The sequence below is a fragment of the Perca flavescens genome, chromosome 8, assembly GCF_004354835.1.
Source record: "Perca flavescens isolate YP-PL-M2 chromosome 8, PFLA_1.0, whole genome shotgun sequence".
Lineage (NCBI taxonomy): Eukaryota > Metazoa > Chordata > Actinopteri > Perciformes > Percidae > Perca > Perca flavescens.
Genome location: NC_041338.1, coordinates 35,165,393 through 35,178,195, shown reverse-complemented (window position 1 = coordinate 35,178,195; position 12,803 = coordinate 35,165,393). Strand labels below are relative to the sequence as shown.

The 12,803-nt window shown below is 44.5% G+C and overlaps 2 protein-coding genes across 6 annotated transcripts in view; one reads left to right on the top strand and one right to left on the bottom strand.

Annotated features, from left to right (window-relative positions):
• LOC114559609 (voltage-dependent calcium channel subunit alpha-2/delta-4) overlaps positions 1 to 12,803 on the top strand; it is a 245,186-nt gene that overhangs the window by 167,255 nt on the left and 65,128 nt on the right. For all 5 annotated transcript variants that reach the window (XM_028584356.1, XM_028584355.1, XM_028584354.1 and 2 more), the window contains 2 exons: positions 1,651 to 1,772; positions 2,850 to 2,918. In XM_028584356.1, coding sequence (XP_028440157.1) covers positions 1,651 to 1,772; positions 2,850 to 2,918 — 191 coding nt within the window. The remainder of the gene's footprint in view (positions 1 to 1,650; positions 1,773 to 2,849; positions 2,919 to 12,803) is intronic.
• Positions 6,621 to 11,263, bottom strand: LOC114559591 (leucine-rich repeat and transmembrane domain-containing protein 2-like). Its single transcript, XM_028584334.1, has 4 exons — positions 11,185 to 11,263; positions 10,474 to 10,779; positions 10,102 to 10,404; positions 6,621 to 7,117 (listed from the first exon to the last, which is right to left on the bottom strand). The coding sequence occupies exons 1-4, from the start codon at positions 11,261 to 11,263 to the stop codon at positions 6,636 to 6,638; spliced, it is 1,170 nt and encodes a 389-aa protein (XP_028440135.1). The 3' UTR covers positions 6,621 to 6,635.

Below are 12,803 nucleotides of genomic sequence, written 5' to 3'. Positions count from 1 at the left end.
GGTAGCAGTATACAGCACTATGTTTAACTCCTAATAAGACTGTAGAGACATGTCTATAGGTAGCAGTATACAGCACTATGTGTACCACTTCTTCATTTGGTTACAACAAAGACAAAAGTGCTTAAAATTGTAGAAAACCACAATTTTTACTACGTGTGATGCACGACGTAGCCATCTTTGAAAGTGAACTTGGGGTCCTCTGAGTTCAGACGACTTGACGAGTCGTATATATACGACCTCGGTGGCGTTCTTTTTGAAACTTCCGGTTCGTGAATCCGGAAAACGACTCGTAAATCGACTTTGGTGGACAAAAAGAACGCACCATTAATTTCAGTGAAAAACACACACTAACCCCCACCACCATCCCCCAACCATCTTGTCAGTGATTGGCTGGAGTGGTTAGTTGCATTTTGGTGCACAGCCTGTGCCCCCTAGTGTTTGTTTGACGTTTACGACCCTTGTGTTGTATCCTGATACCGGGCTTCTTCACGGTGTGTTCAGGGGCCAGGCAGCTAGCAGATCAAGGAGAGATGCCGACGATTAGAGACAAAAAATGAAATCGCGCTGAAACCATGCAGGAACTCATAGAGCACCTTTAACTGGAACTTCTGAGCAACGTTACATGTTGAAAATGGCAAGTTTTAATAATTTTGGATGGTGCAACAAAGCAGGCCTGCTTGGTTCTTTCGGGAAAACCTTGTAAAGATTTACAAAGTACTAATACCACACTGTAAAAATACCCAAAAACTAAAGCTGTCAGATGAATGTAGTGGAGTAAAAAGTTCAAGTAGAAAGTTGCATGAAAAGAAAAGACTCAAGTAGAGTACAAGTACCTCAACATTTGTACTTAAGTAACAGTACTGGAGTAAATGTACATAGTTACATTCCAAGACTAAAAAGCCCCAAGTCATGTTCACCTGAGCCTTGTGAAAGACATAATGCTACACACCAGGAATGAAATGCTATAACTGCTTTATGTTTTCAAAGTCAAATGTGGCGTGTCAGTACCTGATCCGTTCCACCGGCACGATCCGTTCTGCGCATGTGCAAGATGTTCACGTATGCCATGACGTATGCGCAGATGATAATACTGTTTTACGACCTGCCCGATCTGTTCCACGCTAGCCTCCACCGGGATAGCTAACAGCTAATTTGGCTAACCGCTAGCCGACAGCTGGATTCAGTCTAAAATAACGCATGCGCAGAACGGATCTTGCAGGCAGAATGGACAGCTTGATTCAGTCTAAAAATAACGTTAAGTCAAACTTAATGGGAAAAGCAGGCTACAGCTAAATTAAGACTTTGCAGTAATAACAATAAAGACAAGTATTGAATGATTGTATTTTAAAAGAGCACAAGTAAAGTAGAACTGACGTAACAGCTGTTATATATGTGAACGTTTATTTTCAAGTTTTATTTTGAGGGTCTTTTAAAGTTTACATGCTGTCTCAGCTAGCGGTTAGCCGAATTAGCTGTTAGCTAAACTAAGGTTAGCTGGAGGCTAGTGTGGGAACAGACATTAGGGAACAGATCGGGTAGTGTTGTAAATCCTCGTACCACAGCGCATGCGTGAACATCTTGCGCTTGCGCAGAACGGATTGTGCGGGTGGAACGGATCGGGTACTGACAGCGTGATCTTCCACCCGACAGGCGGTTTCTGACTGAGGTCGATAAGGACAACCTGTTCACCATCGATCACTTCCCTCTGTGGTACCGCCTGGCCGTGGAAAACACTCCCGGAAGCTTCTACTACTACACCGTCAACGACAAAGGTGCGTCTCCTCGCCACCTCTCCACATTTAGTGAAGGAACAACAGAACAAGTAGATTGTCATCATTATTATCATTAGACATAATACTTATAATAATAATTATTAAAAGTCTCGCTTTTCCAGAGCTTCCTCCTCAGCACTGCGGAGGAGGGTCCGGCTAGTTGACACAGCGCTATGGTTAAAAACGAGCTCTTGGCATTTCTTTAACCGACCTGTTTGTTAAATTGTAAAATGTTAAATTTGACCCGTTTACAAGAACTTTGACAAAAGAACGTTGGAAAAAGTGACAAATGTTGGGGAAGCTGCAAAAACGCAAAAAAAAAAAAAAAAAATCAATTGAAAAAAGTGACCAAAAAAAACTCTAAAACTTTGCCAAAGCGGCTAAAAAATGACAAAAACATAATTAAAAAAGTGACAAAACATTGGAATAAAATCAACTAAAACGTCAGAAGAACAAAATGTTGAAATTTCAACCCAGAAAAACACAAAATTGCCGGTTGACGGGAAGACAACACAAGGGTTCAACCAATCACAATCGTCTTGGGCGGTTCTCCGCGCCGGACGGAGCCACGGTGCCTCTGCTGAATAGTCTCAGGAAGGAACTGGTTTTGGTGGAACACGTGTACGTTCAAAAGTAGTTCTAGTCGTGCAACAGAAAACTCAGATTGGACAGATAGTCTTTATTTCCGTGACAAACGAGCGTCACTTTGTAACAAATGTTATAATGCTCGCCTAGCTGCTAGCTTGGCACACCCTCGTACTCTGCTTCTGACTGGCTAGTAGTCCTTACCTAGGTACTGTCAGGGCACGCCCTCATACTCTGCTTCTGACTGGCTAGTAGTCCTTACCTACGTACTGTCAGGGCACGCCCTCATACTCTGCTTCTGACTGGCTAGTAGTCCTTACCTAGGTACTGTCAGGGCACGCCCTCATACTCTGCTTCTGACTGGCTAGTAGTCCTTACCTACGTACTGTCAGGGCACGCCCTCATTGTGGGATCAATAAAGGATTTTGAATCTTGAATCTTAAAAGATATGTCTGTAATCAGCTGACCCGGCGGTAAATGTCCTCTCCACAGGAGTGAAGTACGTGATAGCGACGACAGCGGTGACGGTGTCGTCGGGCGGGAGGACGGCCGTGGCCGGAGGTGAGTCACACGGTTCGCTGCTGTGTTTTAGTAGTAGAAGTTGAGCCTGGAGGATAGCTCAGGGCGTGTGCCATTTTATATCCTTAAAAAACAAACATACGAGGGAGGAGATGGAGATGGGGGAGGGAGCTGGCGCGGGAGGATTAAAAGCAGCAAGAGACTGAATTTATCTTTTTTATTTATTCGAATATTGCCACATGCTGCTGCTAATAGCGTGTGTGTGCGTGTGTGTGTGTTCTTGTTAAACTATATTCATGGGGTCCAAAAACCGGGATACTTGTGGGGTCCCGACAGCTTTGTGGGGCCAAAATGCTGGACCCAACAAGTTTAAAGGGCTGTTTGAGGGTTAAGACTTGGTTTTAGGATTAGGGTTAGAATTAGGTTATGGTTAGGGTTAGGGTAAGGGTTAAGGTTAGGCATTTAGTTGTGATGGTTAGGGTTAGGGTAAGGGTTAAGGTTAGGCATTTAGTTGTGATGGTTAGGGTGAGGGTAAGGGTTAAGGTTAGGCATTTAGTTGTGATGGTTAAGGTTAGGGTAAGGGTTAAGGTTAGGCATTTAGTTGTGATGGTTAAGGTTAGGGTAAGGGGCTAGGGAATGCATTATGTAAATGATGGGGTCCCCACACAGTGCCACAAACCTGTGTGTGTGTGTGTGTGTGTGTGTGTGTGTGTGTGTGTGTGTGTGTGTGTGTGTGTGTGTGGGTAAGGGTTAGGATTAGGGTCTGTCTGTTGTACTTTCTATTGTAATGTTCGATGAGTTTGTGGTCTGTGGTCTGATCGTTTTGTCCGAAAACAAATACAAATCTAGATTAAAGGAAATTAAGTAACTGAATAAGTAGAAGGGAACAGTGAATAAAAAGAGTCATGGATATTTGGAATATTTCAAACGTTATTGTGATATCTCTCTGGTCTTGGATATGTCGTGGCTTTCTGTTTCATTATTGTATTTGCTCGTTGATCTATGGTTTCCTTATTAGGCCCATTCTTGAAAGAATGAGAAGAATAGACTGAAACAAATCTGTAAATGTTGGAGAAAATGACCAGATGACCATAGAAGGTTTGCTTTGGTTTGTTTTGAAGAGAAAATCTAGCCGATATTTATCATAACTCTAACATAGCTCTACTCGCGAGGCGAGGATTTTTGACTTGATTATGTGGTTTGTCTTAACCTCAGAACATGTGGATGTTGAATCCTTTTGAATTTTCTTTCCCTTCGATTTCATCCTGTGAGTCTGGCTCTTCTTTTCAGTGGTTTGACGAACATCGGTTCACTGGCTGTTGTCGGATGTCGTCATGTTGAACTGGGGCCGTCAAATCGTGGTGTTTTTAATAATAAAAAATAAAAAAAATCCAGTTTAGATAAATAGAGAGTTTATTGTCTTCCGCGTGAAGTAACAGCTTCTCGAGTTGAATTTGAGACAACGTTTCATGTGCTTATCACAGAAAATATGGACAGAGTAAATGAAAACACATGGGCATTACGATATATGTGAGCTGATACCCTCACACACTTTCACTCAGCATCTCTGACTTTCCTTTGGTTGGGAATTATTGTTTGTTTGTGCTGGATTGAAAGCTGCTGCAGCTCCACAGCTTGCCCTCTGGGTGGCAGTACAGTTCTGGCGTCGTTTGAGGACAGTTTACCTCGCCGATGGAGCTTGAATTTGACAGCTGCGGGACTCTTAACAGGGTATAAAGTGGGAATTCAGAGGATGATCTATTTCTCAAAGTGCTCATGTTACAGATAACATAAAATACACATAACTGATCAAGAAAACAAGAGGTTGGGTGCAGCAAACAGCAGGAGAAATTTCACATTTCACAGATTCACAGACATTTGTACGTATATTTGGAGCTTGTGCTCGTCGGGCTCGGATACAGACGACAGACAGCATGAACGACAAGTTTTCATTTTTCTAAAGATGGAACAAAAACACAGAGGGGAAGGGAAGTAAAGCAGAAGTGCCAACCAGCAGCTTCAAAGGGGGTCTGAGAGATGGAGCGTGGGGAATACCAATTCACAGAGCATCCATACATTAAAAAAGAAGAAGTGCCGCAGCATTCCAGTTCCACTAGTCTCGCGTTGCCGGACCTTCCTCCACAGCGCTGCGGAGGAGGAGGAAGAGGAGGAGGAGGAGGAGGGTCTGGCTAGTCCACGCAGCATTCTGGGATTGGAGAAAAACGAGAAAAAAGACAAAAAGACAAAAAGACTGCAAAATAGCCTCGGGAAGGATTTTTGTTTTGGTGGAACATGTGCTCGTGGGCTAGGCGAGCTCCGGGATTATAATGGCTGTGTATTTTTTTTAGAAGATTATTTTTGGGGGCATTTTTAGGCCTTTATTGACAGGGGAGCTGAAGAAATGAAAGGGGAGAGAGAGGGGGAATGACATGCAGCAAAGGGCCGCAGGTCGGAGTCGAACCCGGGCCCGCTGCATCAAGGTGTAAACCTCTATATATGGGCGCCCGCTCTACCACCTGAGCTATCCGGGCGCCCGTGTGATGAGAATTTAACTAAAAATAAATAAAAAGATGAATATAATTTGATTGTCAGAATCAACCAGAGTTTAGAACACACCAGAGGCGGTAGGTGACGGAGATCCGGCCCGAAAAATGAGGGACATCCAGAAGACCCTCCCGGAACAATCCCTTAATGCGACGTCGTCGATATGGACTACACACTTTCACTGACTTTTAGTCCACTCTGTTAGCTGTACGATCAGCCCCCCCCCCCTCCCAGAGGCTTTTCAGCACAGTCCCAGAGCTGCAGGGCTTCTCCCTGCGGATGTCGTCTCATCACCGATGAGAGCCGAGGAGCAGAAGCAGGCAGAGCGTAGAGCTGGGCAATATATCGATATGGTGATAACAGACTAGATATCGTCTTACATTTTGGATATCGTAATGTCACACGTGTTGTCTTTTCCTGGTTAAAAAGGCTGCATTACAGTAAAGTGATGTAGTTTTCTGGACTTACTTACTGTTTATTATTTGCCTTTACCCACCTAGTCATGGTATCCACATTATTGGTGATTATTCATCTAAACTGTCATTGTGTAAATATTTTGTGAAAGCACCGATAGTCAACCCTTCAATATCGCCACAATATCGACATCGATGTACAGTACAGGCCAAAAGTTTGGACACACCTTCTCATTCAATGTGTTTCTTTATTTTTATGACTATTTACATTGTAGATTCTCACTGAAGGCATCAAAACTATGAATGAACACATATGGAATTATGTACTTAACAAAAAAGTGTGAAATAACTGAAAACATGTCTTATATTTTAGATTCTTCAAAGTAGCCACCCTTTGCTTTTTTTGATAACTCTGCAAACCCTTGGTGTTCTCTCAATGAGCTTCATGAGGTAGTCACCTGAAATGGTTTTACCTTCACAGGTGTGCTTTGTCAGGGTTAATTAGTGGAAGTTTGTTCCCTTATTAATAAAAAAGCAAAGGGTGGCTACTTTGAAGAATCTAAAATATAAGACATGTTTTCAGTTATTTCACACTTTTTTGTTAAGTACATAATTCCATATGTGTTCATTCATAGTTTTGATGCCTTCAGTGAGAATCTACAATGTAAATAGTCATGAAAATAAAAAGGAAACGCATTGTATGAGAAGGTGTGTCCAAACTTTTGGCCTGTACTGTATTTGGTAAGAAATATCTTGATATTTGATTTTCTCCATATCGGCCAGCTCTACCAGAGCGTCCTGGTCAGAAGCTGCTGATTCGATATCCGTGCACGATGCCGCAGCCCTCTTTGGGCGGCGACTCCCGCGGAGAGGTCGGCGAGGACACCTCCCCGTCCTCCAGGTCCGTGTCTCCTCCGGACTCGGCCATCAGCGGCTGCCCGCGACTCTTCATCTCCCTCTGGTAGCGCGCCATCAGGGAGGCGTAGACGCAGCCGTACGTCGCCGCCACCACCATCATGACGCACACCGTGCCGCAAATCACGCCCGCGACGATCTGCGTGCCATGCGCTCGCCGGACGCTGACGGGCCGGTAGCGCTGGCGGATGCACTCGTCGTTGCCGCTGATGCGGCCGGGCGGGCACGGAGGGCGCGTGGCGTAGCCCGGCGCGCCCTCTTTGGTCACAGACGGCAGGCAGTAGCTGAACATCTCTGCTGGCACGCTGCGGATGTCCCTGCCCTTCAGATCCCCCGGGAGACTGCACTGCATCGCATCTACCTGCCCATCTGTAAAGGAGACGGAGAGGGGGAAACACAGAAAAAGAAGAAGAGGGATGGAAAAGATGTAGTGAACGTACAGTACAGGCCAAAAGTTTGGACACACCTTCTCATTCAATGCGTTTCCTTTTTATTTTCACGGCTATTTACATTGTAGATTCTCACTGAAGGCATCAAAACTATGAATGAACACAAATGGAATTATGTACTTAACAAAAAAGGGTGAAATAACTGAAAACATTCTTCAAAGTAGCCACCCTTTGCTTTTTTTATTAATAAGGGAAAAAATTCCACTAATTACAAAGCACACCACACCTGTGAAGGTAAAACCATTTCAGGTGACTACCTCATGAAGCTCATTGAGAGAACACCAAGGGTTTGCAGAGTTATCAAAAAAAGCAAAGGGTGGCTACTTTGAAGAATCTAAAATATAAGACATGTTTTCAGTTATTTCACACTTTTTTGTTAAGTACATAATTCCATATGTGTTCATTCATAGTTTTGATGCCTTCAGTGAGAATCTACAATGTAAATAGTCATGAAAATAAAGAAACACATTGAATGAGAAGGTGTGTCCAAACTTTTGGCCTGTACTGTATACATAACTGTTCAGATAATGCCAGACACTGCATTATACAGAGTTTAAAAGGGATACACCACCGTTTGTTGAAATAGGGCTTATCACGGTCTCCTCTAGCTGTAGATAGGTGGGGTCTCCTCTAGCTGTAGATAGGTGGGGTCTCCTCTAGCTGTAGATAGGCGGGGTCTCCTCTAGCTGGAGATAGGTGGGGTCTCCCCTAGCTGTAGATAGGTGGGGTCTCCTCTAGCTGTAGATAGGTGGGGTCTCCCCTAGCTGTAGATAGGTGGGGTCTCCCCTAGCTGTAGATAGGTGGGCCAACGCATTTTTTGTGCATGCATTGTTCTAGTCCAGTGCAACCTCGGCAGCGCCGCCGCTAGTTAGCTTAGCGTAGTGAATGGAATCCTATGTTGCCGGTTAGCATGTTGTGAGTAAAAGTGAGCCAGCAAAAGACAAAAAAACAACCTAATTACTTGAACTGAGACAAAAATGCGTTGGCCCACCTATCTACAGCCAGGGGAGACCAAACGGTGGCGTATTCCTTTAAGATGCTACACAGACTTCACTACTTTGAGGTAAAACACCCATGTGTGATTAATGTCACTCCTCATAAGCAGCCCTTTTTTTTTCATAATTTCGTACCATGTGCAAATTACATCTTTCTGGACTTAAAAACATATTTGTTTCGCAAACACACTCCATTTGAACCAGACCCTTAAAGCCCAGTTCAGACCAAAGATTTGTGACAAGCCGAGGTTGAAACTTGCAACTACTTGCTTGCTTGTAGCCAGTTTACACCAATGAGACGAGACGGTGTTTCATCTCCACAGCAACGACTGTTTGTACTTCCGTCCTAACTTCCCACTTCCAGGCTTCTTTGTAGCTGGATATATCATTTGTTGCGTCTAAAAATATGAGTGTGGATAACGTTAGTGGTAGTGAGAAACTTGCTACAGCTGCATTTCTGGTGATGAATCGGCGAAAACGTTTTATTTTTGAGATTCACTGCTTCGCCGCTCCCTCTCTTCAGTCACTCTCTAGCTCGCTCCACCAGATACCGTGCATCGTGAGCGCTCGTTGAGCCTCCGTCTAAAACTCTGCCTTTTCGACCACGTTTCTCACGTTCTTAAACCAGCCTCTGGATACTAGGGTCGGTTATCGTTTGGATTTTTACGATTCCGATGCCGAACCGGTACTTTTTAAAACGATTCCTAAACTGATTCTTGAACAACTGAAAAAATTACATCAAACATGTAATATTTTTACTAGCGTTCACTTGCAGTGAACGTTTAATATGCTTTTACGTCCGTTTTGGTGAGCCCAGAGGGGAAAATATGGCATTTTAAAAGTAGCCTACATTTACGATAGCTAGCTAACGGTAGACTACAGAGAAAGGGCGATATTTTCACGGTCGTTTCGGAGCAACAGAGGGAAAATATTTCAGTCAACACATTAAGTGGAACCGAAATGAGTTACCGAAATTTGCGTTCTAATCCGGTCCGAGTACTACCGGTTGCGTAGGAAGCGGTTCCATAGTGGAACCAGGTTTCGGTACCCAACCTTGGTGGAGACTCGACCAGCTGAGTTGACACCATCAGCTGGTTTAAGTCAAGCTGAGACGGGCCGGTTCAGACCGCTGTGACTTTCTAAAACGGTTTTAGGAATATTTGATCTGAACTGGGCTTTACTGATTGTCCTTGGAAATATAACCAAATCACCAAATTCCAGCAACATTTCCTTTCTGACTGTCTCATCACAGCAAAAGAAATACCTTTTGATGTCATAGAAAGGGACATAGGTTCCCACAAGCAAAGTGTGGCTACATGTCCTGATTATTACATTACATCAGGTAAGGATAAGATACGTATTTAAGTACAATATAGTAAGATTTGGCAGCCCTTTCTGTCATACCTGACACAGTGAAAGTTGTAAAATACAAATACGCACTGTTGTATTTTTAGTGAGTTCAATGAGTAAGAGTTGTAGGTTGAGGAATGGGAAGGGTATGGGGAAAGGATTGGCACCAAATGTCCTATGTACAGATTGGTGATTGTAACCTTGCCTTCACTTTCCTACAAAAATAAGCATTGATTCAATTATGTTACTGTCTGTACAATAACCTTTGGCTCGATTTAAAAAAAAAAAAAAAAAAAAAAAAATAACGAAAAGATGTAGTGGAGGAAAGAGACCGGGAGAGACAGGCAAGGATTGAGGTCATTATATTCTTAGATGTCTTTGCTCAGCATCCATCCATCCTGCAGAACGGAGATTAATTGCTTCGATTAGACAGCTTTGAAAGTACTGACTCAAAAAATCCAAAGACATTCGCTCCGGTACGGTCTCAAAGCCGACTGCCAAACCTATCAAACTTCAGAGTATTTGAGATGCGGAGAGGCCCGCTAACAGCTCTGCTCACCCCTGTAAATCATCCACTCCATCCAGTGCTTGAAGTCTCTCAGCTTGCAGTCGCACTCCCAGGGGTTTCCCGCCAGGCGGAGCTGCTGTAGCCCCACCAGGGGCTCGAAGGTGACTCTGTCCAGGGCCGCCAGCCGGTTGCTGGCCAAGGACAGCCAGGCGAGTCTCTGAAGCCCGTCCAGCATGCCTTTGGGCAGCCACAGGAGGCCGTTGGAGGACAGGTCGAGCCCCCGCAGCCGCCACAGCCCCCTGAAAACGTCCCTGCTCAGGCCAACGCTCCCTTGGCTTCCGTCCTGGAGGACTTCTGTGCCGTTGTTGGGGTCAGGGGTCACCGGGCGAACCCCGAGGTAGTTGGCAGAGAGATTGAGGCAGCGCAGGCCACTCAGGCCCGAGAAAGCCCCAGGCTGCAGGGTGGAAAAGTGATTCTGGGAGAGATCCAGGAGGTCCAGGCTGCTGAGGTTGGACAGGTCGGCCGTGCCCAGGGACGACAGGTTGTTGTGGGGTAGGCGGAGGATCAGAGAGTCCTGGTCCAGCAGTCCCAGGATGGGCTTCAGAGAGAGAAGGCCCACAGCGGAGCAGTCAGTGGTGTTACCATAGCATGTGCAGACACCAGGACAGCCGTGGACCGAGCCCAGCAGTCCCAGGAGAACCAACACCAGACTGGACAGCGCAGCACACGCTGGAAGACATGGGAAACAGATTTTTCTATAAACTTGACTTAGCTTAGAAGGGAGAAACGTTACAACAACACTGCAACAATAACAAGTGAGAAAACTACGTAGAAAATGAAGGAAAGCTAAAGTGTTGGGGCTTTTCTGTTGCCGAACATTAATAAATTAATTATCAGGAGACTGAGCTGGCGCAATAATAAGATCTTTATTTCATCAGTAAAGATCGGAGGTCAAGTCTGCAGACAACTGAACTTAGTGAGCAGTGCAACGATATTATAATATCAAAAAACCCTCCTCTTTTCAGCCTACGGTTTCTTGGAAGTCATACACAAAAGAAACATTTCTGGAAAATGATATGATGACTCTAAAAGTAAGCCAAATAAGGGCTGATATCTCCTCTCAGCCTGACTAACAGCAGTCACGGACATAAAAGTGCTTCTCTGCGGTCTCTCTGACCGGACTCACCCAGACTCTCCAGGTGACTTCCTCCATACTGGTCCGGGTTCTTCATCTCTGTCACATTGACTCTACTGTAACTTCAGACTCTCATCCAGCTGTCTCCGTACTCTGCCGGTTCACACCAATGTCCAGCTGTGGACTGCGTCCTGGACAAAAGTAAAAAGGAGACAGCATAAGAGATGTTGTAATGGGAAAAGAGCTGTAATTTCACATTTGAAAACTTTTCTGTCAACGATTTCCTCAATGTACTTCAACAGAGAAACAAGAGGAGTCACTTTTCTGGATGATGTATTGATACTAAACAACCATAACTTGTTAGATATATTTCAACAACATACAACTAGTGGCTCCAAATATTACCGTAGCCGTCAGCCTCAGTGACCAAAAGACTACCGCGCGACATATACTGGATTTTTGGGTCGATATTTGAGAATAAAAAAGTTGTTTGTGACCAGGATATGTAGTCAGCATGACATTTTACACTTGAGCAATGAACTTTTATTCAATTCAAATCGATTTTCAATTCAATTTGATCTACCCAACATCACAAATTTGCCTGATGGGGCTTTTACAATCTGTACAGACACCCTCTATCTGACGCTCGATTTAGAAAAGGGAAAAAGCTCCTCCCAAAAAACACCCTTTAACGGGGAAGAAATGGAGGAAACGGTCCGTGCTCTCTGATGGGCGCAAAATATATTGGCGAAACATCATTTGGCATTTCCTTACCAACAATTCATTCATGTTACTCAGCAGAGATACGCACCGATATATTTGCACTAAGGTAATATCGGCCAATACATCAGCTCGGCTGATTTATTGTTGTAGCTGTAGCCTGGTTGACCCCAGACCCTTCTCAGTTGTAACCGTAGCAGCAACAGCGGCATCAACGGGCTGCTGCGCTTCGGTGTCCGTCATGTGGAAAGTAAACAAAAATATGCTGAGCTATTGTCATCGTGTAAAGTCTCAACGGTTGTGATTGGTGCATCGAAATTGGAAATGGGCTTGAATGGGCTCTCAAATCTCAAATTTGCTGGAAGTTCGTCAGGGTTTTTATAGATAGATTTATTTTGATTTGGAAAATGCCCATTAATCAACATTTCTGTAAATGCGCCAGTGTTAGCCAGTCGGCTAATTTTCAACTGTAGTCCTAGTTACCTAGCGCGCATGTCTTTATGGTGGGAGGAAACCGAGGGCACCCGGAGGAATCCCCACGCGAACACGGGGAGAACATGCAAACTCTTCACAGAAAGGGCCGGAAGGACCTGGATTTGAACCCAGAACCTTCATGCTGTGAGGCAGAAGTGCTAACCACTGAGCCACCATGCTGCGTTTTCCCAGGCTAGTAGCAAAGACACCAGACACCAAACTCGGAACGCGTTGCGATGGCAACTGAATTTGTCTGAAGTTCACCCAGAATGGGAAAGTAAACTGATTTAAAACCGCTGAATGTTTAACCAGGTTCATACAAAACGTCATCTTCAGCTGGATGTTTCCAATCAGTTGTACCTTTGGACTTTTTATTCCAAACAACTGACGTTTTCCGAACGCAATTGTACTGGTGATTAAAACA

Coding starts and splice junctions, on each gene's coding strand:
- LOC114559591 (XM_028584334.1), bottom strand. CDS start 11,263: ATGGAGGAAGTCACCTGGAGAGTCTGGGTGAGTCCGGTCAGAGAGACC. Junction 10,405..10,473: donor CTCGGGCCTGAGTGGCCTGC/GCTGCCTCAATC, acceptor ACAACGGCACAG/AAGTCCTCCAGGACGGAAGC. Junction 7,118..10,101: donor GGAGTGGATGATTTACAGGG/GTGAGCAGAGCT, acceptor TCTCCTTTACAG/ATGGGCAGGTAGATGCGATG.